Source organism: Bos javanicus, chromosome 16, assembly GCF_032452875.1.
Source record: "Bos javanicus breed banteng chromosome 16, ARS-OSU_banteng_1.0, whole genome shotgun sequence".
Lineage (NCBI taxonomy): Eukaryota > Metazoa > Chordata > Mammalia > Artiodactyla > Bovidae > Bos > Bos javanicus.
The window spans coordinates 3265958-3289583 of NC_083883.1; the positions used below are offsets into that span (position 1 = coordinate 3265958).

Below are 23626 nucleotides of genomic sequence, written 5' to 3' on the forward strand. Positions count from 1 at the left end.
TAGTCCCGGATAGACCGCCAGCGTGTTCCCTCCTGCAAGTCTGGCTCGGAGAATGGAAACCGGAGCGGATCACTACCGTCTCCAACGCCCGTGCGCAGAGGCCGGGGGTCCGTGCGAAGAGAAAGGCGGCGCGGGTCGGACCCCGCAAGCCTCTGGCCCGCGCCCCTCCAGGCCCTGCCGGGTCTCGGCCCGCGCGCTCCCCAGTCCGGCCCTCCCCTCCCCTCCCCGACTCCTCGCCTCTCCCCTCCCTTCCCCTCCCTCCCCTCCCCCTCTGCCTCCCTCCCCGCCCCCTCCCTCCTCTGCCCTCCCTTCCCCTCCCCCTCCCCGTCCCGGCGCGCGCGGGGAGGCGCGGGCGCGCGCACGCAGGAGGTCGGGGGCGCGCGGCCGCCGGGGGCGCGCACGGGCCGCGCTCTGCCCTAATGCGGCGGCGGGAGGCGAGCGGCGCTGCGGGGGACGACGGGCAAGCGGCTGCGCGGGCGGCGGACAGCGCCGACTGCACCCGGGGCCGGAGCCCCAGCCCTTGCAGGTAGGCACGCGCGGACACCGGAGACGAGCTGCGGGTGGAACGGATTCGTGGAGGCCCGTCCAGCGCCGTCCCCTTGCTCCCGCCCTTCTCTGCCTGTCTCCATCTCTCACCCGAACCCATCCCCTCCTTCCACGCCTCGACCTCTCTCTCCGCGTCGTCACCTGCCCGAGCCCCGAGTCTACACCGGGACCCTGCCCCACCCGGCTCCCCGCCCCAGCCCCCCGCACGCCTTTGCTCTTTGGCCGCCTCCCCGCCCCCTCCCTCCCCTCCGTCTCTTCCCCTGTCCTTCCGTCCCCGCCGCACCCCGAGCTCTCCACTGACCTGTTTACCACCGCACCCCAATTTGTGCGACCCCTTCCCTTCTGTTTTCCCTTCCCTGCACCCCCGCCTCTCTCCTGCCCTTACTGCTCCGGCCGCCGATTCATGCCCCCGTCCCTCCGTGTGCGTCTATCAGCTCCCTCGCAGTTTCTGTCCCTACCGCGTCCCTTCTGCATACCGGGGCCTAGCCCCTTCCCAGCTGCCTACTGGTGTCCGCCTCCACCCTCTCCAGAACGCCGTCTTCTCCCTCTTGGCTGTTACCTGGCGAGCCCCCCATCACCTTCCCCACATGCCCTTCCTGGTGCTGTTTGTAGCCACACAGACTTGTCCCAAGCCCCCTCACCTGCCGCTGGGCCCTCCTTCTCTGCTTGGGGAGGCCTAGGACTCTGAAGGCCCTGTGTACTCACTGTGGCAGAATCCACTTATACCCCTTTCTGCATGTTTGATCCTATTCATGGCTCCGGGGTGGGGAAGGGCAAAGGATGCTGCGTGTTATTAGGCCTCTCTTACATTCCTCTTTAGCCACTGTCTTCCTGTAGCTGTTCAGGTTTGTTTCCTAGAGGGATGGGAGTGGGGGTGGGGGGGAGGAGGTGTTAAGCTTAGGAAAACTAGTAAGGAGGAGAGGCAGAATCCAAAGAAATGGTTTCGCAACCTCTTCCTGGTCTTGATCTGAGCCCTGGGATGCAAAGGCCTGGATGAGGAGCCTCTCTGGAGGGCTGGAAAATTTCGGATTTTAGAAAGGATTCTTTCTCAGCCTCCAAGTCAGCACTTTGGCATCGAGAGCTGTCATGAGTGTGGCCCATGGGCTGGGCTGAGTGGGCAGAGTGCTGAATCACCTAGACTCTGGTCCCCATGGCAGTCCCTCTTGCCTTGAGCTGGGTTCTGTTCCTCATTCCTTACTTGGCATTTGGCAGTGGTGTGTGTGTGTGTCTGTGTGTGTGTGTTGGGCAGAGATCCCTCCTTCCTCCGTCCAAAGGAGTGGATGACGATGTCCCTTTTCTGCCTGTCTGTCTCCCTGGCACGAGGGCCGGTGTGTGTTATCTACCCTCGGAACGTGGATGAGCCCTTGCTGGGCCCTAATCACGTCTCCGGCAAGGGCAGCCACAGGGCTTGGAGACCTGGGTGGGCAGGAAGCGGAGTTTTCGTCTAGAGCTGGAGACCGGCAGATTCACAACCCACTGAACTTGAACCATAAGTAAGAGAAGCCCAGGGAAAATGTGTAAAGACCCGGGGGACTGGTCACGCCAGCTGGAGGAGCAGAGGAAGGAGGCAGACAGGAGCCTGCCCCTCCCCCCCTGGTTTGGGGGTGATTGCATTTGGTGGCTTTGCATTGCAGGAAGATTTAAAGAAGATGGGAGTGGGATCTGCTCTGCATCTAATAATTCTACTTTTTGTCCTGACAGAACTGGCACTTCGGAGGGAGTAATTTCTTCCTCTAGCATTTAGATTCAGCTGAAGGGGTGTGTGTGTGTGTGTGTGTGTGTGTGTGTGTGCGCGTGCACGCATGCGTGAGTATAGAAAGAAAGAGAGAGAGCAAATAGAATGAGGATGAATAACACAAATGAGGAAAGAGATTGACTTACACTTAGTCCAGAAGTTGTGTTTGGCACCGCGAACCAGGCAATGGCAGCCCAATTCCTGCCCTGGGGACCTCAGCTAAAATCCCAAGTCTTAAATTGGAGGTTGAGAGCAAATTGCTGGTGGATGCTGCCCCTTCTCTACAAGGCTCCCTCACTTTAGAATAGAGAGTGGACTCCTTCAGCTCATGAGCAGCGTCTCTGAATGGGCAGGCACAGGCTGGGGGACTGGCTGTCCTCTGCTTTGTCGGTCTTCCGTGTCCCTCCCCTCATGAGTGGGGTGAGGTGGTAGCTTCCCCTGGCATCAGCATTCCCAGGGCTCCCAGGTTTTCCTGCTCCAGGGAGGAGGTATCACCTGGAGCCATCTTTGGGAGCTGATTGGATTAAGTTACTGGTGTTGAAATGCTTGCTTGGGGTTCAGGTTAAGTGGGGGATTCTGATAATTGTGTATATATCTCCTGGTTCTGTGCAGTGAATCTCACCTCTCATCCCTTGTTTGATATCACAGAGGCTATGGCATGGATAAATTGAGGCACACAGAGTGGGAAGCCAGCTCCCTGCGGAGCCAGAGCAAGACCTGGCCAGCTCCCTGTGGGCTGTGACAGGCTGGGCTTATGGAGTCGGGCTGTATCGGTCAGGGGTACATTGAGGAGGTGGCCGGTGTTTGGGGGTTGGGTTCTCGCTTTGGATATCTGGGGGTGGAGGCACAGAAGATGGTGTTGTTTCTGCAGTGACTGAGAGACAGGGTTCCAAGCCTCCTGTTACTTAGCAGTTGCTGCAGTGTGTTCCCTTCCCCTGGTGCCCCTCTTCTCTAAGATTATCCAAGAGCTGGGGTGTGAGGGTCATCATTTAGTCTTCAGAAAAAGAGTTTCCTAGGAAACTAGAAAGAGAGAGGCAGAGAAGCTCAGTTTCAGTCTGTTTGGCTTGGGAGAAGAGGAGGGAAGGAAGTAAGGGGAATTGAAGGCTGGTTACATACTTACTCATTCAACAAATGCTAGTTAAATCCTACAATGTGCTAGGTGCTGGGATCATAGAGATGGAAAGTAAAACAGGATCTCTCAGAGCTGCCAGCGTGGTGGAAAAGAGAGACGAGTGATCAGACAAATAACACAGATAAGCTTGAGTAAGGACATGGGGCCAGGGATGAGGAACATCTTTCCCTCCTGTGGCATCGGCCCCCTCCGCCGCAGCTGGGAAGAGGGCTGGGTTGGTGTTGTCAGAATGGGGCCCAGGGCTGACTTGGAGGTTGAATGTGAGGAAGAAGGTGGTGCAGGATATTACCAGATCCCTGACTCAAGGGGCAAGAGGTGATGTTCTGCGTGCAGCTGAACCCTGCTGGCTGCTGCTTCAGCCTGGTGGGGGAACCCTGGGACAAGACTGAGGCTCCTCAACTCTCCCATTCTCATTTCTTAAGCACTTGTATTTTAGGGGCAAAGGATGGTCAAAATATGCTTAGAATGTCAAAGTGAGCCAGAGGAAAGAGGCCCAGGATCTGCCCTCAGGGAGCTCCTAACTGATGGAGAGACAGCGAGTACAGATACGTGCTCAGGAGCAAGGTGAGTAAAATTATTGTGAGCTCGACATGGGCGGAAGGGTCTTGGAGTTCTGGGAGGTCACGATCAGGTGGGAGTCATCGGAGAAATTCAGGTAGGAGGGAGGAGGTTGATGGTGACGGAGGGATCCGTAGAAGCTACACTCTTGAGCATAGGTTGCCGTGAACATCCATGGCTGAACTGGGAAGGAGCCCAAGGATAAAGACAGCCATCCTCACCTTTCTGAGGAAGCCCCCTCCGGGTACATATCTGCTTTATCTCATTTCATTAGTGTGTCCCGAGCCTTTGAATATATCCTAGGGCATATTGTTGAATGCCCAACTAAGCTACATGTTGGGCATATAAGTTGAGTTGGAGTTACAGAAATGAAAACAAATTTAAGTTCACTACAAGAAATGCTCCACCAGAGGTAGATGGCTTCCTGGCCTTGTAGGAGCATGGCCGAGGGGTCCTGGCGGGCAGGAGGGCCTGGGATGACTGCACCACCCTGTTTGGATCGACTGCCACTTTGGCTAGAGCAGCCTCATGTCAGACTTCTGAGCATTTACTCCTAGTGCTCAGCTAGGGCTCAGGCTGCAAGGGCAGATGTTAAATGTGTGCACCCTGGTCCTTGGGGCTTCAGGGAGGGCTCTGGGAGCTAATGACTTTGCTGGGTGCTTGAGGAGGTGCTACTCACAGCTTTGCTGACCTGGGGCATTAGTCAGACTTTGCCAGCCAGCTTGAGATCTCTTGATCCACCCTCTTTGCTTAGGTTTTGAGACAAGTCGGGAAAAATGAAAGTGGCGTAATACGAAAGTGCCACCAAAGTGGTATCGTATAATTAAGTCTTCAGACCCTGGGCAGTGAGGTTTCCAAGGAAGGAGCTATGCCTCAGTATGGCTTATGGAGTCAGGGAGGTGACAGCATTGTGAAGCTGCTCAGCTGTGGCTTCAGACAGACCTTCGGTCAAAGCTTGGTTCTTTCACTTACTGGCTGAGGAGCTTTGGTCTCCCAGTCTGTAGAATGGGACCGTTAATATGAACTTTGCAGAGCTGTGTTAGGGATTACATATGATAAGGCAGAGAAGACTCCAGCACCCTCCCTGGCCAGCAGTAAATACCAAATGCTAACTGTTCTTTACAGGGGGTGGAAATGGAGCGGAGCCTTGAAAGGTTGGTAGAGTTTTGGTAAGGAAGGGAAGGTGAGAATTTTCTAGATGAGGGAACCCACCAGGGGTATAAGCAAGAACTCTGTGGGATCAGGTTCTCTGGGAAAGAAGTGACATGCCTACCTGTGCCTGCTCACCCCATTTTCCTGTAGTAGAGCCTTACCGAAGGGACATCGTCATGAACAGCAGGAGGGGCTTGTTTTACTTCCAGCCCCAGCATTCAGTGCAGTTCAGCTCAGTTGCTCAGTCGTGTCCGACTCTTTGCAACCCCATAGACTGCAGCACACCAGGCCTCCCTGTCCATCATGAACTCCAGAGCTTGCTCAAACTCCTGTCCATCGAGTCGGTGATGCCATCATTAACAGAGCCTCAATATGTTTCTCTCTCTAACACTAGAGATTGCTGAAAGTCTCTAGTCCCAGAAGCCCGTGTCTCTGGTATTTATGTCATGGATTAATTTCTTGTCTTGCCTTCCCTCTCCCAAAAGCCATGCCTTGAAAAAGTTGGAGTGCCTGGGGCCTGTTGGGTCATCCCCTCAGGCTGTCACCATCTCCGCTGACTCCACCATCCCCTCTGACCCCGTAGCTCCCCTCCTCTGGGAAGCAGCTGTCTGAGCATCTGCCTTCTTCTTCACCTGCTCCCCCTCACTCTTCCCCTCCCAGACTGGGCCAGCCCCTCCTGAAAGGCCTCCCTGGCAGCCCATCTCCCCAGCATTATGATGCTAATCATGTTGTTAATTTTTCTGAGATGCAGAAAGAAAGCCCCAATCTGTTCTAATGAATTTAATTAGAGAGGGGCTTGGAGGGCTTCAGAACCTCTTACCAGGATCACAATAAACAGAGTTAACGAGATAAACAGCTTGGGAGCAGTGGCTCAAGGGTAGGAAGGGAGGATTTCTGACTAAGTCCTAGAATGAGGAAGCCGTTGGCGGAGTTGGAGGAAGGCTGTGTGAGCTGTTGCCCACCACGTGGGTTCCCTTTTGGGTTCTTTCTGCCTGCCCCACGCAGTCCTATGGACATAGTTGTATATCTAGGTCTGTCCTTGGGTAACAGGGACCTTTGGAGAGGTCTTACTATTCTTACCATCATCACCAAACATTTATTGAACATGTGCTATGTGGGTAGTGGGTACCACACCATCTTCTGGAGCAAAATGGAGGCTCACAAGACCTTGTCTTCACTGTAATGGAGATAAGATATATATATATATATAGAGAGAGAGAGAGAGAGAGATTTTTTTTTTTTTCAAATACAAGAAACACTTGCTAATTCCAGACAGTAAATTCTAAAAGGTTGACAGGAGATTATATTGGGCTTGGACAATCTGGAAAAGCCTCTTGCAGGAGGAAATAATTGAGGGGGATCTTGAGACATCAAGATTTGAAGACTTGGTAATCAGAGCTGCTGGAGGAATGCAGATTCAATGGCAGGAATATGCAGGGGTGTTTGAGTCACGATGAATAAATGGCATGGCTTGGGTGGTGGATGCATGTAATTCAGTTTGAGGGACATATTTGGAGCACTGTACTGAGACATAGTCATAGAGGTCCCTGAGTGCCAGAGTCTACTTTTCTAACCTGATTACCCTGGGGTCTCACTGCTATCCCTCTCTGAGCGCTTAGAATGGTCGACTTGGGGAAGGGCTTAGGACAGGATGATTGTGGCCTTCATGCTGGGCTCACTTTCCTGGATCCAATTTAGACCAACTGGGGTCGGTTGACCAGATGCTAAATTTTGTTCTCAGATCTTGTGACTTTCTGGGATGAGAGTGAATGGCTGGCAGAGCAATTCCAAGGACTTTTCCCCGTGATGAGAGTTCCTTCTTTACTGATGCTGGCCAATTTGCTTTGGCAGTAACACTTTTTTGCAAGAATTCAGTGGAATCTTCCAGTTCCAAGCTCGGTGAATTTCATAACTCATCTCTTTATATTACTAAGAGTTCTTTGAATGTATGTGTATACAAGTATATGAATGTTTATGTGTGCATGTTGCTTATGTTATTGAAATTGTTTCAACTGGATTCTCATTCTAATGTGATCTTTATTTGCAATACAAAAGTTATTAAACTCTTCTGGGTCTTAATTTCTCCATGTGCATGAGGGAAAGAGCCATCCCTGTGTCCTGTTGTATGTGGATCTGTAAGTTGGTGCTGTGAGAACAGGATTTTAAACACAAGGAGGTCATATAACAATCATTTTGACAAAAAGTAAAATGTTGAGCTGAGATTTTAAGTCAGTTCTCGCTCCCCTTTGGAACCTCTTGACTTGTAAGACCAGTCAGAATTTTATTTGGGGGCACCAACAAAATTATGTTTTTTGTTATTTTCCATAGTCTATCTGGGCTTATGCATAATTAGTAGTGGGGTGAGTGCACTGCGGTCAGGTATTGGTTGGCCTGCCCATGGATGTCTGTATGAGAAGCATTGTTATAATGCCAGTGTTACAATACCCACTGTGTGATATTTTTCCACATGTTGAAGGTGACATGTTCTCTGAGGCCACAGGCGGTTTTCCCATGCTATGACGTAGGAAAGGACAAAAACAGGATCTCTTTCTGTTCGTCATCACGCACTGAGTGGAAATGAAGCCTTTGTGACTCATGTTGGAAGCTAAACCAGGGTTGTCTAGCTGTTGCCAGCTCTGAGCTGTGCCTTGGTTTTGTTTTTTTGTGTGTGTTTTTTTTACATGGTGTTCATTGCATCTGCAGTTAGTCTTTGAAGCCTCTATTATGAGCATAGCACACTTCTGGGTGGCAACTTGTTTTGAGAGAATCTTCAACTCATAGAATGCTAGAGATGGTTTCATCTAAGATCATTATTTTATGATCAAAATGTGTAGTTGCTGGCAAAGCTAGGTCTTCCATGTACCAGGACACTGGGAACTTTAAACTCTGCATACGAACCTAGTAATTGTACAAGAGGGTATGTAATTAAGTTCCTTTAAGCATGATCTAAACTAGAAATGCCTTGGTATGTCAGAAAAGAGAGGATACCAATGTAGACTAAAGTCCTTTGGGAAGATTTTGAAGAGATGCAGGGGCTGATCTGGGTCCCCAGAGATGGGTAGGAGATAAAGGAAGGAAATGGGCTAAAGGAGCATAATCAAAGGTTTAGAGGAGGGAAGTGGTCCTCTGGCATTGACTTGGCCAGGCTGGAACAGTGGAAGGTACAGCTGGAGGGGCCAGCTGGGGCCAGACTCCAGAGAGTCCTGAATCTGACTAGAAGTTGGACTTTGTCTTGAAGTTGGTGAGGAGCATTTAGGCTTCTTAGCTGAGCTTGCTCTTGTTCTGAACAAGATTGTGGCATTAGGAGACGTGAGTGACATCCCTGCACAGGCAGTGCTGTCTGGGGAGTGTTGTTTCTGAAGGGTGTCTCAGGCAATGGGGAGGACTGGGACTCTTCCTTGGCAGGCAGGGAGCTTGTTGCTGTCCAGGGTGCTGACCTGCCATCTGAAAGATTTTTCTCCCTAGTGATGCCATGTTAAAAGGTAAAGCCAGGGAATGCTTAGAACCATCCAAGAGGGATCTGGAAAACAGTTCTGGCTAGGACTAGGTAGCATGTGGGTTTTTGGGCACCAAATTGGTTTGCAGCATTTGACTTCACAATCTTTGTGATGAAAGCAAAAGTTTGGGTTAGGAGAACTAGTAATGGCCCTTTTAAGAAGGAGAGACCATGTGTGTGCACATATGCGTGTTAAAATGACCCAGTTTGTAGCCTTGCAAATTTTGCCTTAGAGTGTTTGTGTTTACATGAGACTCCCAGCACATTCAGCACATTGCCTCTTTCATTATGAAAAGGTACTCTTTCTACCCAACATTCTGAAATGTATCTAAAACCTCTCCAGCACACCTGGATAGAACAACAGAAGTCCCCAGAAGACCCTACTCATTTCTTTAAATGAAAATCTAGATGTTCAATATTTGTGCTGTCCAATAGAGCCTTCTGTGATGGTGGGACTATTCTGTATCTGCGTTTTCCAGCGTGGTAACCACTGGCCACACATAGCTGTTGAGCACTTGAAACGTGGCTAATGTGACTGAGAACTGAAATTTTAATTTAATTTAAATATCCCGCACAGCTCTAGTGTGAGAATCTTTGCAGTTTGCCATTTACCTTTGCATATTTGTCTCTCATGCCCGAATCTGTTTGACTTAGAGCAAAAATGGACGTTTGAATGGGGAGGAATTTGACCCACTGCTGGAGAAAACCTCATGCTGAATCTGAACTGAAGGTCTGTGTGTGGCTGTGAGTTTTGCCCTTTTTTGTCACAATGAGAACAACCATTTGTGATGCACTGCGGTTTTCCTTTCAAGGGCAGGGAGAAGGCTCCTTGGATTCTGGCTCTAGTCCCAGGGACCTGATCCGAGACTTTCTGGAGCCTCGAATGGGTCAGGAGCTCAGTGTGTATGGCTCTGGACACTTGACTCTGTGGTGGGATGGGATACAGATTTTGTACTGTTACGTCAGATGTTTGTGGGCATCCAACAGAGAGAAGTTCCTGGTCTTCGTTCATCTTCCTTTCTGACTGTAGGCGTCATTTCATCTTGTTTACCCGGTGTAGTGGATGTGGTCAGTGGTAGAAATACCAGAGGGGAAAATGCTTCAAAATGCCAATCAATAAGCAAGTAATAACAAACTGTCAGAAAACTGGAATAGAAAATTTCCTTTGTGTTGTTATGAGTCTGTGCACAGAGGTCTGTGTAAGCTTATTCTAAATATGTTTGATTTCTTTGTGTCTCTGTCTTAGGCTTTCTGAGTAAAAGTCTAGTTTCCTAAACCAGAGTGTGTGCTTTTTGAAGCCATGCTTTCTAGTTTTCTTACATAGAATCTCAGTTTTCTGATAATAATCCTTAATAAATGCCTGCTTGTGAGTAGCTCTTTGTTAGCCTGCAGCTATGGGTTTGACTCCTAGAAAATGCGTGCGCATGAATACAAATAATATTTCTCAAACCCCTGCTGGGCCTAAGTCTCTGTACTTGGTATTCTGGGCAGTGACAAAGGAGGAGCCAGGGAGGGTTGATCTCAGTCTAACAGGAGAGCAAAGGCCAGCACGTGAGAAAAATTACACACACAAACACACTGATGGAAACAAAGACTGCCGGGCTGCGGGGATGCAGAGCTGGGGGAGGGGCGCGGGGCACTGGCAGGGCTGCCCTGTGTGTGTGTCTCTGGCCTTCTCTTGAGGATTCCCTCCTTCGCGAGGCTTAGCCAGTACCAGCCACCCCGTGCCTGCAGAGACAGAGCTGCCTTTATGGTGGGTCGGGCTGCCCACTGTCTCTCTGAGGCTGGGCTGAGGCGCTGCTGTCCTGAGCTTGCCTCTTCTGTGGTGGAGACGTGCCGATGGGGGGAGGGAGATGCAAGGGGAAGAAACTCCTTTTTCTTCTTGTCACTGAAACGGTGGCAGGGTCCTGCTCTCAGATTCCCTCCTGCTCGCAGAGGGGCTTGCTGGGGCTCCGGCGGCTCTGGTCCGTGGAGCAGCATCATGCAGGCTCAGGTGTGACTCTGCGGGGACAGGAGGTGCAGAGCTGAGTGAGGCGGCTCCCTGCGGTCTCCCCAGCTCTCCTCTCAGGGGTGTGCCCTGCGTGGTGGGGAGCAGGTGGGCTGTATCTCTCAGCAGGGCTGGGAGGGCCTTCTCTGATTGACTCCTAGGACGGAGCCTGCCCTTGCCTGTCCTCCACGCGCCCGTGAGTCCCCGGGGATCTTGTTAAAGTGTGGGGTAGAATCACTGGGTTTGGACTGGGCCTGAGCGTCTGCATTTCTGACAAGCTCCGGAGTAGGGCTGGTACTACTCGTCAGTAAACCGCACCGACTGGCAGCACCCTGCAAGTGTGTTGTCAACCTGGCAATGAGTTAGCTTCACCTGGAGAGATGTTCAGATGTGCTGATGCTGGGACCCACTTGATGCCGATTAAATCACAGTCTCTAAGAGTTGAACCTCAGCATAGGAGTGTTTCGGTTTCCTCTTGGTGATCTGTAACTTTATTTACTGATTTATTTTTGCCTGTGCTGGGTCTTCGCTGTTCACGGGCGTTTCTCTAGTTGGGGCCGCGGGGGTCTCCCCTTTTTGCAGCGTGTGGTCCTCTCGCTGCGGTGGCCTCTCTCGTGCAGGGCACAGGCTCTAGGCACACGGGCTTCGGCGGTTGTGGTGCATGGGCGCAGTTGCAGTTCCCCAGCTCTAGAGCACAGGCACGTGAGCTCCGCTGCTCTGAGGCATGAGGGAGCTTCTCAGACCAGACATCCAATCCGTGTCCCCTGCCCTGGCAGGTGGATTCTTTACACTGAGCCACCAGGGAAGCCCCTTGTTGATTCTAATGTACAACCCAGGCTGAGAACCACTGGCTCTCTGGATGGGTTTTCTCCTCCTCGGATCTACTTTTCACCTGGCTGTTCCTTTCTTAGCTCAGGAGATGAGCAGTGCCTTGAGGATGCAGAATGTCTTACCCACCAGCCTCGCCCACAGCGGTCCTCAGTCAGCACACGGTGGTCAGCTCGGCTGGCTGTATCATGCTGACCTCTGCTCCCAGCGGCGCACCGCCAGCCGTGAGGCATAGAAGCCTGTGGCCGGCATAGGGCAGGCTGGCGCTGCTCCTGGAGCCAGTCCCAGTGGGCCTCCAGCCCTGCCTTCAGGCCCAGAGCAGACTTACAAGAAGTAGACAGTAAATGGATGATTATTCTAGTATCGGGTGGCAGGAAGGGCACTGGGTTATGGACCTGAAGGGACTAGAACTGCTTATTTAACCTTCTTTAGCTTTAAATTTCCCAGTTGTGAAATGGGGATAATAACGCCTACCTAATGGGACTGTTTAAGAACTATATAGGAGAAGGCACTCTATAAATGCTGTTGTGCATTTAAGCAGATGTGTTTGTGTGAGGATCCGTTTAAACAGCGGCTGGCTGAGCTGTAGGTGCTGGGCTTCCAGCCCTTGTCGGAAGACCCTCCCTGGTCCCGCCGTGTGTGCCTCTGTCCAAAGGACAGCCAGGGGCTAAGGGAGGCAGGGTTGACTGGACATCGACCCTGTGCCAAGGACTGTGCTAGATGCGTGGCTTCTGTCAACTCACTGATCCATCACAGCCCTGGACTGGATATTTATACCCATCACTTGGAAGGATAGGGGCTCAGAATGGGCCCGAAGTAAGATAGCTCTAAGTGGCAAAGCTGGGATTGAATCTGATCCCAAAGTCTCCTACTCCTGGCTCATTACCCACTGGACAGCTCTGAATTCCAATATGTGCTGATGGTCCCTTGTTTGAGAAGTTACCATGTCTGAGAGTCACTTGTATTGAAGAGTGAGATAAAAGTCTGGGAACACAGAAGCGCCGGTCTTCTGTTAGGAAATGTTAGGGTCTGATGGCCCAAGAGCCTTCTGAGTCTTGACCAACATGATACTGTAACACCACTGCTCGGAGGCTTCATCAGGACTCGGGTGGAAGCTACGGCCCCTTCCCCATGCAAGAATCACCATCTGCCCCTGTGGTCCCCTCTCTGCTGGACGGAGCCTCTGAGCCCAGCTCTTGTCTGTTTTGCCTGTCTAGGCTTGCCTTTCATGCTGGTGCTCTGCTATAAGAAAACGGGGCCCTGCAAGGGGACACTTCCGGGAGCCTCCTTCATCCACAAGTGTAACATCAGCAGACGATTTTCATCACCTGGCGCCCGAGCTCCCACCCTGCGGTGTATTGGGGGGTCTTCTCTGGTAGACTCAGCATGGAGAGGAGACCCGATGTCTGTAGTCCCCCTGTCTGCTTCTCTAACCTCAGTAATGCTGCCATTATTTCAGGGACACCCCCTGGCAGGAGCTATCCTGGCTAAGCTGTTGAGTGAAACAGAGGAGGGCTGTCTTCGTGGTCTGACCAGTTATGCAGGGACCTACCTCGTCCAGGTGCTTATCTGTCTTTACTTGGAGTTGGAAGAGTTCTTTAATTAAAGACCTTATCAGGTGTTAGCTGAGACTAATGGAATCCATACTTAGAGGACCAAAAAAATAAAAAACTTGACTGTAGGATGGGAGTTTCCTGTCCTGTATATCTGGGTAGGAAACTCAGGATGACTGTACGTGTGCCGCAGGGATCCCACGTTGTGGCTTGGCTATGAACTTCTAATGCTCCTCACTGAGAAATGACTGACTCTCTCTTATATCTGCTCCACATTTACCCTCTTGCTCTGTTGCAGTTTGACTGATTTTTTCCTCTCATGCATTCCATGAAATTCTGTGCTGAGATACTGCTTTCCTGTTTCAAAGCCAGTATTATAACATCCAGACCTCTCTTAAACTTTGTTTATGAATTGTTCAGTGTTTACTTTTAAGTACAGAGTGTTTATGCATTGTGTTGCTTCAATATTTTCTCTGCTAAATCTCCATTTCATATTTTGGCTTTTCTTTCTCTCTGAATGTCCCTAGGGGTTTCTGTTTCTGACAGCTCTGTTTTCTGTCTCTGGTTGTGCATGGTCAGCATATGCTGCCCCTCTGATAAGAATAAGGACATCCAGTTAGGCCTGGGCTAAAAAATGAATCCCCTATCACCCGGAATAACTGATGCTTTTGAACTCTGGTGTTGGAAAAGACTCTTGAGAATCCCTTGGACTGCAAGGAGATCCAACCAGTCCATCCAAAGGAAATCAGTTCTGAATATTCATTGGAAGGACTGATGCTAAAGCTGAAACTCTAATACTTTGGCCACCTGATGGGAAGAACTGACTCATTGGAAAAGAAGCTGATGCTGGGAAGGATTGAAGGCAGGAGGAGAAGGGGATGACAGAGGGTGGGATGATTGGATGGCATCACCAACTCAATGGACATGAGTTTGAGTGAACTCTGGGAGTTGGTGATGGACAAGGAAGCCTGGCGTGCTGCAGTCCATGGGGTCAAAAAGAGTTGGACACGACTCAGCGACTGAAATGAACTGACTGATAACCCAGAAGCTTGGCCACCCACAACCTGTCTGTGTGACACTGTTAAATACCCTGTCTAACTTAGAGGTCTGGGGTCTTAGTACTTTAATCTTTTTCATTCTCCCGGACTGGGGTGTTCCAGCACAACCCGTCCTGGGTTGTGTAGGAATCAGCATGAGCCTCCTGGGCTCTGGGACTTGGGTGGGTTTGGCCGGTGGCCCCAGGCCTCTGGCTCTTTTCCTTCATCTGGCTGCCTTCACGCGGTGGGGGCCTTCATGCTGCACCGACAGATGTAGAGCATGCAGGTTAGGGGAGTTCAGTTCAGTTGCTCAGTCGTGTCCAACTCTTTGCAACCCCATGGACTGCAGCACACCAGGCTTCCCTGTCCATCACCAACTCCCAGAGTTTACTCAAACTCATGTCCATTGGGTTGATGATGCCATCCAACCATCTCATCCTCTGTTGTCCCCTTCTCCTCCTGCCTTCAATCTTTCCTAGCATCAGGGTCTTTTCCTAGGAGTCAGTTCTTCACATCAGATGGCCAAAGTATTGGTGCTTCAGCTTCAGCATCAGTCCTTCCAAAGAATATTCAGTACTGATTTCCTTTAGGATAGATTGGTTGGGTCTCCTTCCAAGGGACTCTCAAGAGTCTTCCCCAACACCACAGTTCAAAAGCATCAATTCTTTGGTGCTCAGCTTTCTTTATAGTCCAACTCTCACATCCATATATGACTACTAGAAAAACCATAGCTTTGGCTAGATGGATCTTTGATGGAAAGTAATATCTCTCCTTTTTAATATGCTCTCTAGGTTGGTAATAGCTTTTTTTCCAAGGTTTAATATGCTCTCTAGGTTGGTCATAGCTTTTTTTCTAAGGAGCAAGCGTCATTTAATTTCATGGCTGTAGTCACCATCTGCAAAGATAAAAGGGGCCTTCCCGTGGTCGCTCAGCAGTTAAGAATTTGCCTGCAGTTCTGGAGCCATAGGACACGTGGGGTCAATCCCTGGGTTGGGAAGATCCCCTGGAGAAAGCTATGGCAACCCACTCCACTTTTCTTGCTTGGAGAACGCCATGGACAGAAGAGCCTGGTGGGCTACATCCATAGGGTTGAAAAGAGTCCTGCACAACTGAAGCAACTTAGCACGCATGCAAGATAAAAGGAGATGTAGCAAAAGGCTATGAATGCTGTGTGGCTGGACCCTCCTGGAAGGTTCTGGTGCAGGAGTGGGGTCAGGGCCCCATTCCAAGTCAGACTGAGAAAGTCTCTGAACACATCCCATGGTTCCTCTGCATTATTAAGCCTTGAAAAATAAAGAAAAAGCTTTTGGATGGCAACCTAAAAAATTACAGTGGGGCTTCTGAGAGCAAGAATGCTTTTGTTTCTCACGAGGCTGGTGACATCATCTTGGGTCTACCCAGATGCGTTATGTGGGGGACAGACTAAAACAGGCCAAGGGCTACTCAGTAGTGGCTAAAGATATTCTACTGGCTTGGACTATTTTTGCTGCAGATTATTTGCCTGCGTTCTTTTCTTTCTGCCCTCCCAGGTTGGTTTTTCTCAGCTCCCAAAGTGGAATGAATGCTCAAGGGCATGCATCTGGTCTTGGAAGTAGAAGATGGTGCAAGAGCAAGGGCCTGGAGTCAGGCTGCCTGGATTCCAGTTGGCCTCTCTGCTCATTAGTGGCGTGATCTTTGGCAGATAAGAAGCACCTGATGAAACTGAGCTGCTGCTGTTATTTCCCCACCTTCCCTTCTGTAGCTTCATGCCCAGCCTTATTCAAGTACACCTAACGACTTTGGGGAGCAACCAAAAAATATTTTTGAGCCTCACACAGGTGCTCATTTGTGTGCTGGGTACTGTGAGAATTACAGCAGAGAGGGAAGAGGCCATCTTTGCTCAGAAACCTTGCACTCTAGTTGAGCAGGCGTTCCAGGCATCCATGCGTGGTGAAGATGGCTAACTACACAAAGTAATACGGATGGTGCAAATGCATGGTTTGGAGCACAGAGCTCGTGGAGTTTGAGAGTTCATTTCAGTCTGTGGTAGCTTGGAAGATTCAAGGAGGTGATTCAGAGTGGAGCTTTGAAAGATGGAGCTGTTACTTTTTCTGTGTGCCTAACAAGCTCATTAGAGAGTGTCTCCTGTAAACAAGGGCGGATAGAAATTCAGAAGAAATGGATAGTCTGGTGATTCTCAAGCTCTAATTTTCTAATTTCATTTTGGCCACACCTATAAGGAAAAAGGGTGGCGGGGAGAAAGGGATGGCTTCTCTGAGCACAGACACAGCAAGGAAATCAACACAAGGTTAATCAATGAAACAGAGGCAGAAGCGAGGCTGCCTATCAGGCCAGAGTATGAGAGTTCATTTCCAGTTATAAACCATTTCATTTCCCTTGTCTGGCTTCCTATAATCTACTTGCATCTTAATCATCTCTTTGCCACACTGAGTTAATACCCTAAGCTCATGATTGCTTCTGCTGTAGAAGTGGGGAAACCAAAGCATAGGGAGCTGGTGACCGGTTGAGGAAGCAGCATGCATCAGTGCAGAGGCAAGCCGCGTTTTCTACCTGTGGATTCCCAGTCTGCGCTCTGCTGGGTGTCTCCTGGGACACGGGGCTCAGCTGGTGTCCAATGCAAGGCAGGCCCTGGATCCCTCGGTGGGCGATGGCGAGCAGTTCAAACAGCTCTGGCCCAGAACGCCATTGACCATTGCTACCCTCTCCCAGCTCTGGCAGCGTTTAAAGTCCTGGTCTCACCAGCCCTGGGACTTGGTGACCAGGCCTGGGAAGGGCCCACTGTCTTCTTGCATCACCACTGGCTATGTGGCTGCTGGCTGGCTTGCTTGTTCGGTTTGAACTTGTTTTGTGTAGATTTCTCTGAGCCCTGTATTCAGCTGCAGCTGGGCAGCTGGCACCTGCTCAACCTTTGCCCCAGTGTGTCCTAGAATCCTCCATGGTACTGATGGAAAACTGCGGGCTCTGTGAGTGCTTGTGCATGTGTGTGTGTGTGTGTGTGTGTGCACGCGTGAGTGGTGAGGGAGGGAGAGGATGGATGTGTGTGTGGGTGTCCATGCGTGTGTGTGTGTGTGTGTGTGTGTGAGTGGAGAGGGAGGGAGAGGATGGGTGTGTGTGTGGGTGTGTGTGCGCATGCACAAGTGGAGGGGGAGGGAGAGGATGGGTGTGTGTGTGGGTGTCCATGTGTGTGTGTGTGTGTGTGTGTGTGTGAGTGGAGAGGGAGGGAGAGGATGGGTGTGTGTGTGTGTGTGTGTGCATGTGCACAAGTGGAGGGGGAGGGAGAGGATGGGTGTGTGTGTGGGTGTCCATGCGTGTGTGTGTGTGTGCATGTGTGTGTGAGTGGAGAGGGAGGGAGAGGATGGGTGTGTGTGTGCGTGCATGTGCGTGTGTGTGTGTGCGCGAGTGGAGGGGGAGGGAGAGGATGGGTAAGGAAGGTATTAAGCCTCCTGAAAAGCAGACCTCTTTCTTTACTGGGGGTTCCTCTGGGAGGAGGTAACTCAGAGCTGATACGTGACTGTCAGGAACCCGTGTGGTTTTCTTCTTGCAGATGTGGTAAACTGACCTTGGTTATCTGCCTGACCCCCAGTGGGAGGACAGGAAGTGTGCCGTGGTCATGAGTCCTAGGCATTAGTGGCCTGTGACCCTCCCCACACCGACTCTGCCCCCTCTCCCCCGTTGTTGTCATAACAGCAGCAGCAGTAACAATAGGAAGAGTGAGGTTAGAATGATGGCAGTTTCCAGATATTCAGAGCTTACCATAGGCTAAGGGCTTTCAATCAGTGTCTCCACACTCAGGAAGTAGTATTCTCAGTGGCCCTGCTTTACGGGAGAGTGAAGGGAAGTACGGGGAGCTTGATGGCTTTTTTCTGAGGTTCCTCGGCTAGTAAGCTGTGCACCTGGGGCTTCGACTCAGATCCTTCTGATTCCAGTCAGGTTCCATCTAACTGAGCTCGCGGTCTCCGGTGCTCTCCTGAAGGCTGAGGAGGTCCTTTCCCACTAGGGAGTCCGCTGTTGCCTGGACCACCCCTCCCCGTTCCCTCCTGGTGGAGTAAGAAAAGGCACCATCTGACAGCTCATGGGTTCCTTGGTTGTGTATCTCACGAGAGTCTTAGCCATCTGAGCTGGGAGGCCCTCACTCTGGGTGGGAGGAGGACGAAGCTTGGGGAAGGGACTCGCTCAAAGCTGGCAGCAACCTAGTGGCAAAGTAAGGGGCAGAACCCCCCCCCCACCGTCTGATTGTCGAGCACCTTTCTGGCCCACGTCCCACACCCCAGATGCCAGTGTGAGACGGTGGGGAGGAGGAGGGCCAGGCCAGCTCCCTCTTCCCTACCGGGCTGTCGGCTTGCGTGGGCAGCGGAGATTCCGCCAGCTTCTTTTCCTTTGTTACCCACTGGCGCACTTGGGAAGTTGGGGGCTGTAGAGGACTTGACTCTTTGCTGACATTCCCCAACCCTCCTATTTTTTCTTTCCAGAAAATTTCACAAACCGAGTAGGTTCTGAGAGGCTCCTCCCTGGCCGGGTGACGGGTGCGCCCCCATCTCCATCTGGAGGCAGGCCACTTTGTGCCTTCACCTTCCCCTGGAGCAGTAGGCCCTGGGGGCTGGCGTCATGCTGGGGCTTGTCAGGTTTGCCTCTTTCTGAGGTGAAAGCCCACAGGATCCCCCCGGAGCCAGAGAAGCACAGTCTCAACTGTGATGTCGATAAGACGGTGAACAAACAGACAGGCGGGGGCAATGTGGGCTTTGGGGATTCATTTCTGACTCTGCATCTGTCTTCCTGTCAACCCACTGGAAACAGTTATTTCCCCGTTTCCCGGAGGGACACACTGAGACTCAGGGACCCAGAGCCCAACCAGGGAAATCTGGAGAGCTCATCCTGTCCATTTCACCCATCCTACCTGGAAACTGATGCTGCCTTGTAGCAGGGGTCAGCAGGACTCAGTGGGTTGGATGCAATCCCCTTTGTTGTTGTTATTTTTTAATAACTGGTATTAAAACATGTATACAGTAAAGTATAGAAATCCACAGTTTATTTCTTAAATGTAAGTTTTCTGGTTATAAAGGTAAAATTATAAAATTTGAAAAGCATTAACAAACAAAAAACCCCAAGCACTTAGAAATCACAACCATTAAGATGTGATGTGTGTGTTTTCAGTCGCTCTTCTCCTGGTTTGAGAGTTATTGCCAGAAGTCGGCTGCTGGGAACAGAGGACACGGACAGGGTCGTGGAGGATCCTTTGCCCCTTCTCAGGATGTCTCACTGCTGGTCCCTGCTGCAGCCTAGCTTCTACTCTGCACCTGCAACTTACAGACATGATCACCCCTGCCCCAGCTGTTAATAAATCAAATAATTAGTAATAACACCATGCAAGCCATTATTTGAATTTTCCTGCATTGTTCAAAGTACAGAAGTCAGATGTGATGAGTTGGGAAGAGAGTCCCAGAGCAGTGAGGGCAGGTGCGGCTCAGGGAGACCAGTTGGCCTGGGTAAAGGCTGCTGCTTAGGTCTCCCGCTGGGGCCTGTGGACAAGGCTTGGAGGGCAGCAGCCCCTGAGTGGGAGGATGTGGCCCCACTCTCGGGCATGTCAGCGGCAGCTACTTGCAGCTGCGCCTCCCTACAGAGATCGCCTTCCACTGGGGCACTGAGTCATTTTACATGGAGTGTTCAGAAAGTACTTGGGGCTGCGACAACTCTGCCAGTGTTTGCGGATACCGTCATCATCCAAATCACCATCTCATTATTCAGGCTGGGATAGAAACTGTCAGAGCTGCAAGGAACCGTAAACACAGGCTAGTCTGTGATTCTCAGACCAGCCTGCGCCGCTGTGCCCTGGATGGCCTCTTAGAACACTGGCTGCTGGGCCCCGCCCCCACAGCGTCTGAGTCAGGCGTCCTGGGGTGGGGCCCAAAATGTGCGTTTCTAGCAAGCTAGCGGCTGATCTGCTACTGCTGGTTCAGGGACCGAACTCGGAGGATGGCTAGCCCAGTTCTTTCATTTTCGGAAGTGTGGGCCTGCTGTGGTCTGAAAGTGTGTGTGTCCCCGCCCCCTACCCCTGCCAAATTACCTGTGTTGAAAACCTAATGCTTAAGGTGATTGTACTAGGAGGTAGGGCCTTTGGGAGGTGATTAGTTCAGGAGGGTGGCACCCTCGTGAATGGGATTAGTGCCCTTATTTGTAAAAGATCCCTGGGCTAGCTCTTCCCTTCCACTACGTGAGGATGCAGTGAGAAGGCAGACATATGTCCCGAGAGAGGCTGCTCACCAGAACCTGACCGTGCTGGCACCCTGACCTAAAACTCCCAGCCTTCAGCGCCGTGAGAAGGAAGTATCTGTTGTTTGTAAACCGGCCAGCCTGTGGCATTTTGTTGCAGCAGCCGAAGGGGCTGAGACAGCATGGTGGACCACACTGTGTCCTGGTCCGCTTATGCTCCAGGAAGTGCTGGCGGCTGGGTCTTCAGAAGCTGCTTTCTTGATGAGATGGAAACTGTCCCGACTCTGCAAAGGGGACAAGAATAGGCGCCCCTTGACTCGGGGGAGAGATAGAAGCAGGACCTGCTGTGGTTTCGTTCATAACCCAGGAAACGATGGTCGAGTACTTCCTGTGGGGAGGGGGCTGTGCCCGGCTGTGGGGTGGCCCCCAGACGGGACGGCCTGCGTGCTGTGCAGCTGTTTCGCGCTCCCCCGTCTGGTCCCCTGACAGGGCCTCACCCTCAGATGGCTTTGCAGCCACCCTGGCACTGCCAGGCGCACAGGGAGAGCAGAGGACTCAGAGTCAGGAGCTGGGTCCCGAGCCGCCTCTGCCCCGAGTCTCAGGTGACCTCAGCTAAATCCTTGCCTGGAGACCTCAGTTTCTTCACTAAAAAAATTCAGTGTAGCAATAGATGAGGTTATGGTTGAACAAGACCTTTTCCTACCATGTGATTCTGAAACTCTGGGGACTCTCAAGTAGTTAAAGTGTCGTCTGGCTTCATTTCTGCTTTTAATCAGTTAATAGCTCTATTTTTCCTCCTTAATATGAGACAGATTGGGGCTCTGCTGGTATGTGAGGGGTGAGGATTTGGAGGAGATCAGGGCTGGATTGTATTGTCTGCTGAACACTGCTGGCTGCAGGGTGCTTCTGCTCTCAGAGTTTCACTTTGCTTTTCTTCATAGTCATCTATGGTTTCTTTTATCCATAATGAACCATGAGTGGAGACAGGAAGCATATGGAACGTGACAGAGCTAATGGGGAACACAATAATAATTCTACAAAATTCCCAGAATTTTTATATAACACATCAAGATGTTTCTAGTACTCAGAAAAAGTGATAATTATACTTAAAGTGGATTTTCATTCACTGGGAATAAACACTATTTACACCTATAAAAAAGAAATGCATGTAAATTAGTCTGAACACTTTTCTCTTACAGAAACAAAATTTCAAACTTACAGAGCAACCAAGAATAAGAAGTTCCAACTTCAGGATGTGAGAGCAGGTTTTGATTATTTTTATAGGCTGCAGTCCATGGGGTCGCTAAGAGTTGGGCACGACTGAGCAACTTCACTTTCACTTTTCACTTTCATGCACTGGAGAAGGAAATGGCAACCCACTCCAGTATTCCTGCCTGGAGAATCCCAGGGACAGAGGAGCCTACTGGGCTGCCGTCTATGGGGTCACACAGAGTCGGACATGACTGAAGCAACTTAGCAGCAGCAGCAGCAACATTTGATTAAATTACTATAATTTGATCACCAAGCCCAACATGATATAATATGCCATCTAAAAATGTGTCAGCAGGGAATTCCCTGATGGTCCACTGGTTAGCAATGTGACCTTTCACTGCCAAGGGCCCAGCTTCAGTCTCTTCTCAGGGAACTAAGATCCTGTGCATGGCAGGGCCAAAATATAAATTTTAAAAAACGTGTTAACAAATTGTGCTTTTTTTAATCTAGTTATCCTAAACTAAATTGGGCAACTTGTTAAGTTGGGAAGGTAGAGAGTTGAATTTATTCCTACGATAACCATTATTAAGGATTGTGTTACAACTGCAGTTAATAATATTTTTGATAGTAATCTGATCTAAGAAAAGGCAGAAGAACCAGAGATCAAATCGCCAACATCTGCTGGATCATGGAAAAAGCAAGAGAGTTCCAGAAAAAATATCTATTTCTGCTTTATTGACTATGCCAAAGCCTTGACTGTGTGGATCACAATAAACTGTGGAAAATTCTTCAAGAGATGGGAATACCAGACCACCTGACCTGCCTCTTGAGAAACCTGTATGCAGGTCAGGAAGCAACAGTTAGAACTGGACATGGAACAACAGACTGGTTCCAAATAGGAAAAGGAGTACGTCAAGGCTGTATATTGTCACCCTGCTTATTTAACTTATATGCAGAGTACATCATAAGAAACGCTGGGCTGGAAGAAGCACAAGCTGGAATCAAGATTGCCGGGAGAAATATCAATAACCTCAGATATGCAGATGACACCACCCTTATGGCAGAAAGTGAAGAAGAACTAAAGAGCCTCTTGATGAAAGTGAAAGAGGAGAGTGAAAAAGTTGGCTTAAAGCTCAACATTCAGAAAACATGGCATCCAGTCCCATCACTTCATGGCAAATAGATGTGGAAACAGTGGAAATAGTGGCTGACTTTATTTTTCAGGGCTCCAAAATCACTGCAGATGGTGACTGCAACCATGAAATTAAAAGATGCCTTACTCCTTGGAAGGAAAGTTATGACCAACCTAGAAAGCATATTAAAAAGCAAAGACATCACTTTGTCAACAAAGGTCTGTCTAGTCAAGGCTGTGGTTTTTCCAGTAGTCATGTATGGATGTTAGAGTTGGACTATAAAGAAAGCTGAGCACCAAAGAATTGATGCTTTTGAACTGTGGTGTTGGAGAAAACTCCTGAGAGTCCCTTGGATTGCAAGGAGATCCAACCAGTTCATCCTAAAGGAAATCCTTCCTGGGTGTTCCTTGGAAGGACTGATGTTGAAGCAGTAACTCCAGTATTTTGGTCACCTAATGTGAAGAGCTGACTCATTGGAAAAGACCCTGATGCTGGGAAAGATTGAAGGCGGGAGGAGAAGGGGATGACAGAGGATGAGATGGTGGGATGGCATCCCCGACGCAATGGACATGTATGTGTTTGAGTAAACTCCAGGAGTTGGTGATGGACAGGGAGGCCTGACGTGCTACAGTCCATGGAGTTTCAAAGACTCAGACGTGACTGAGCGACTGAACTGACTGACTGACTGAATCTGATCTAAAACAGCATACTTTTAAACTTAAAAGTATGCAAAAATAAACAAATTATATTAGCATTTCCTTGGCATGATTACATGCTAGAAAGAGGAGAAACATTAACAAGAACAACCTCTAAGATTCCTCCTGGTTCCACTAGGATTCTAGGATGGTGTGGGGTCTGAAAACCATGATGAATGTGACAGTTCTTCAAATGAGAGATCGGGGGTGGTGAACAGTGTGCCCCTTCCTCCTAGGTTGTTTTTGCAGATAGGATTGGATGCGGTCTTTGAGAGTCCAGATGTCAGAACTACAACAAGCAACATTCTGTCCAACTTACTTAAGAACTTCAGATTGGATTAGAGAATTGGAGGGG

General features: G+C 50.2%; 1 protein-coding gene across 20 annotated transcripts in view; it reads left to right on the forward strand.

Moving 5' to 3' along the window:
• The first annotated feature begins 419 nt into the window (after positions 1–419).
• Positions 420–23626, forward strand: part of NFASC (neurofascin) — a 202073-nt gene continuing 178866 nt past the window's right edge. For 19 of the 20 annotated variants that reach the window (XM_061381960.1, XM_061381969.1, XM_061381966.1 and 16 more), the window contains exons 1-2: positions 453–526; positions 3850–3977. In XM_061381960.1, coding sequence (XP_061237944.1) covers positions 3859–3977 — 119 coding nt within the window. In that variant the 5' untranslated portion in view covers positions 453–526; positions 3850–3858. Of the gene's footprint in view, positions 527–3849; positions 3978–23626 lie in introns of all 20 variants that reach the window. The other variant, XM_061381961.1, reaches the window with a different exon arrangement.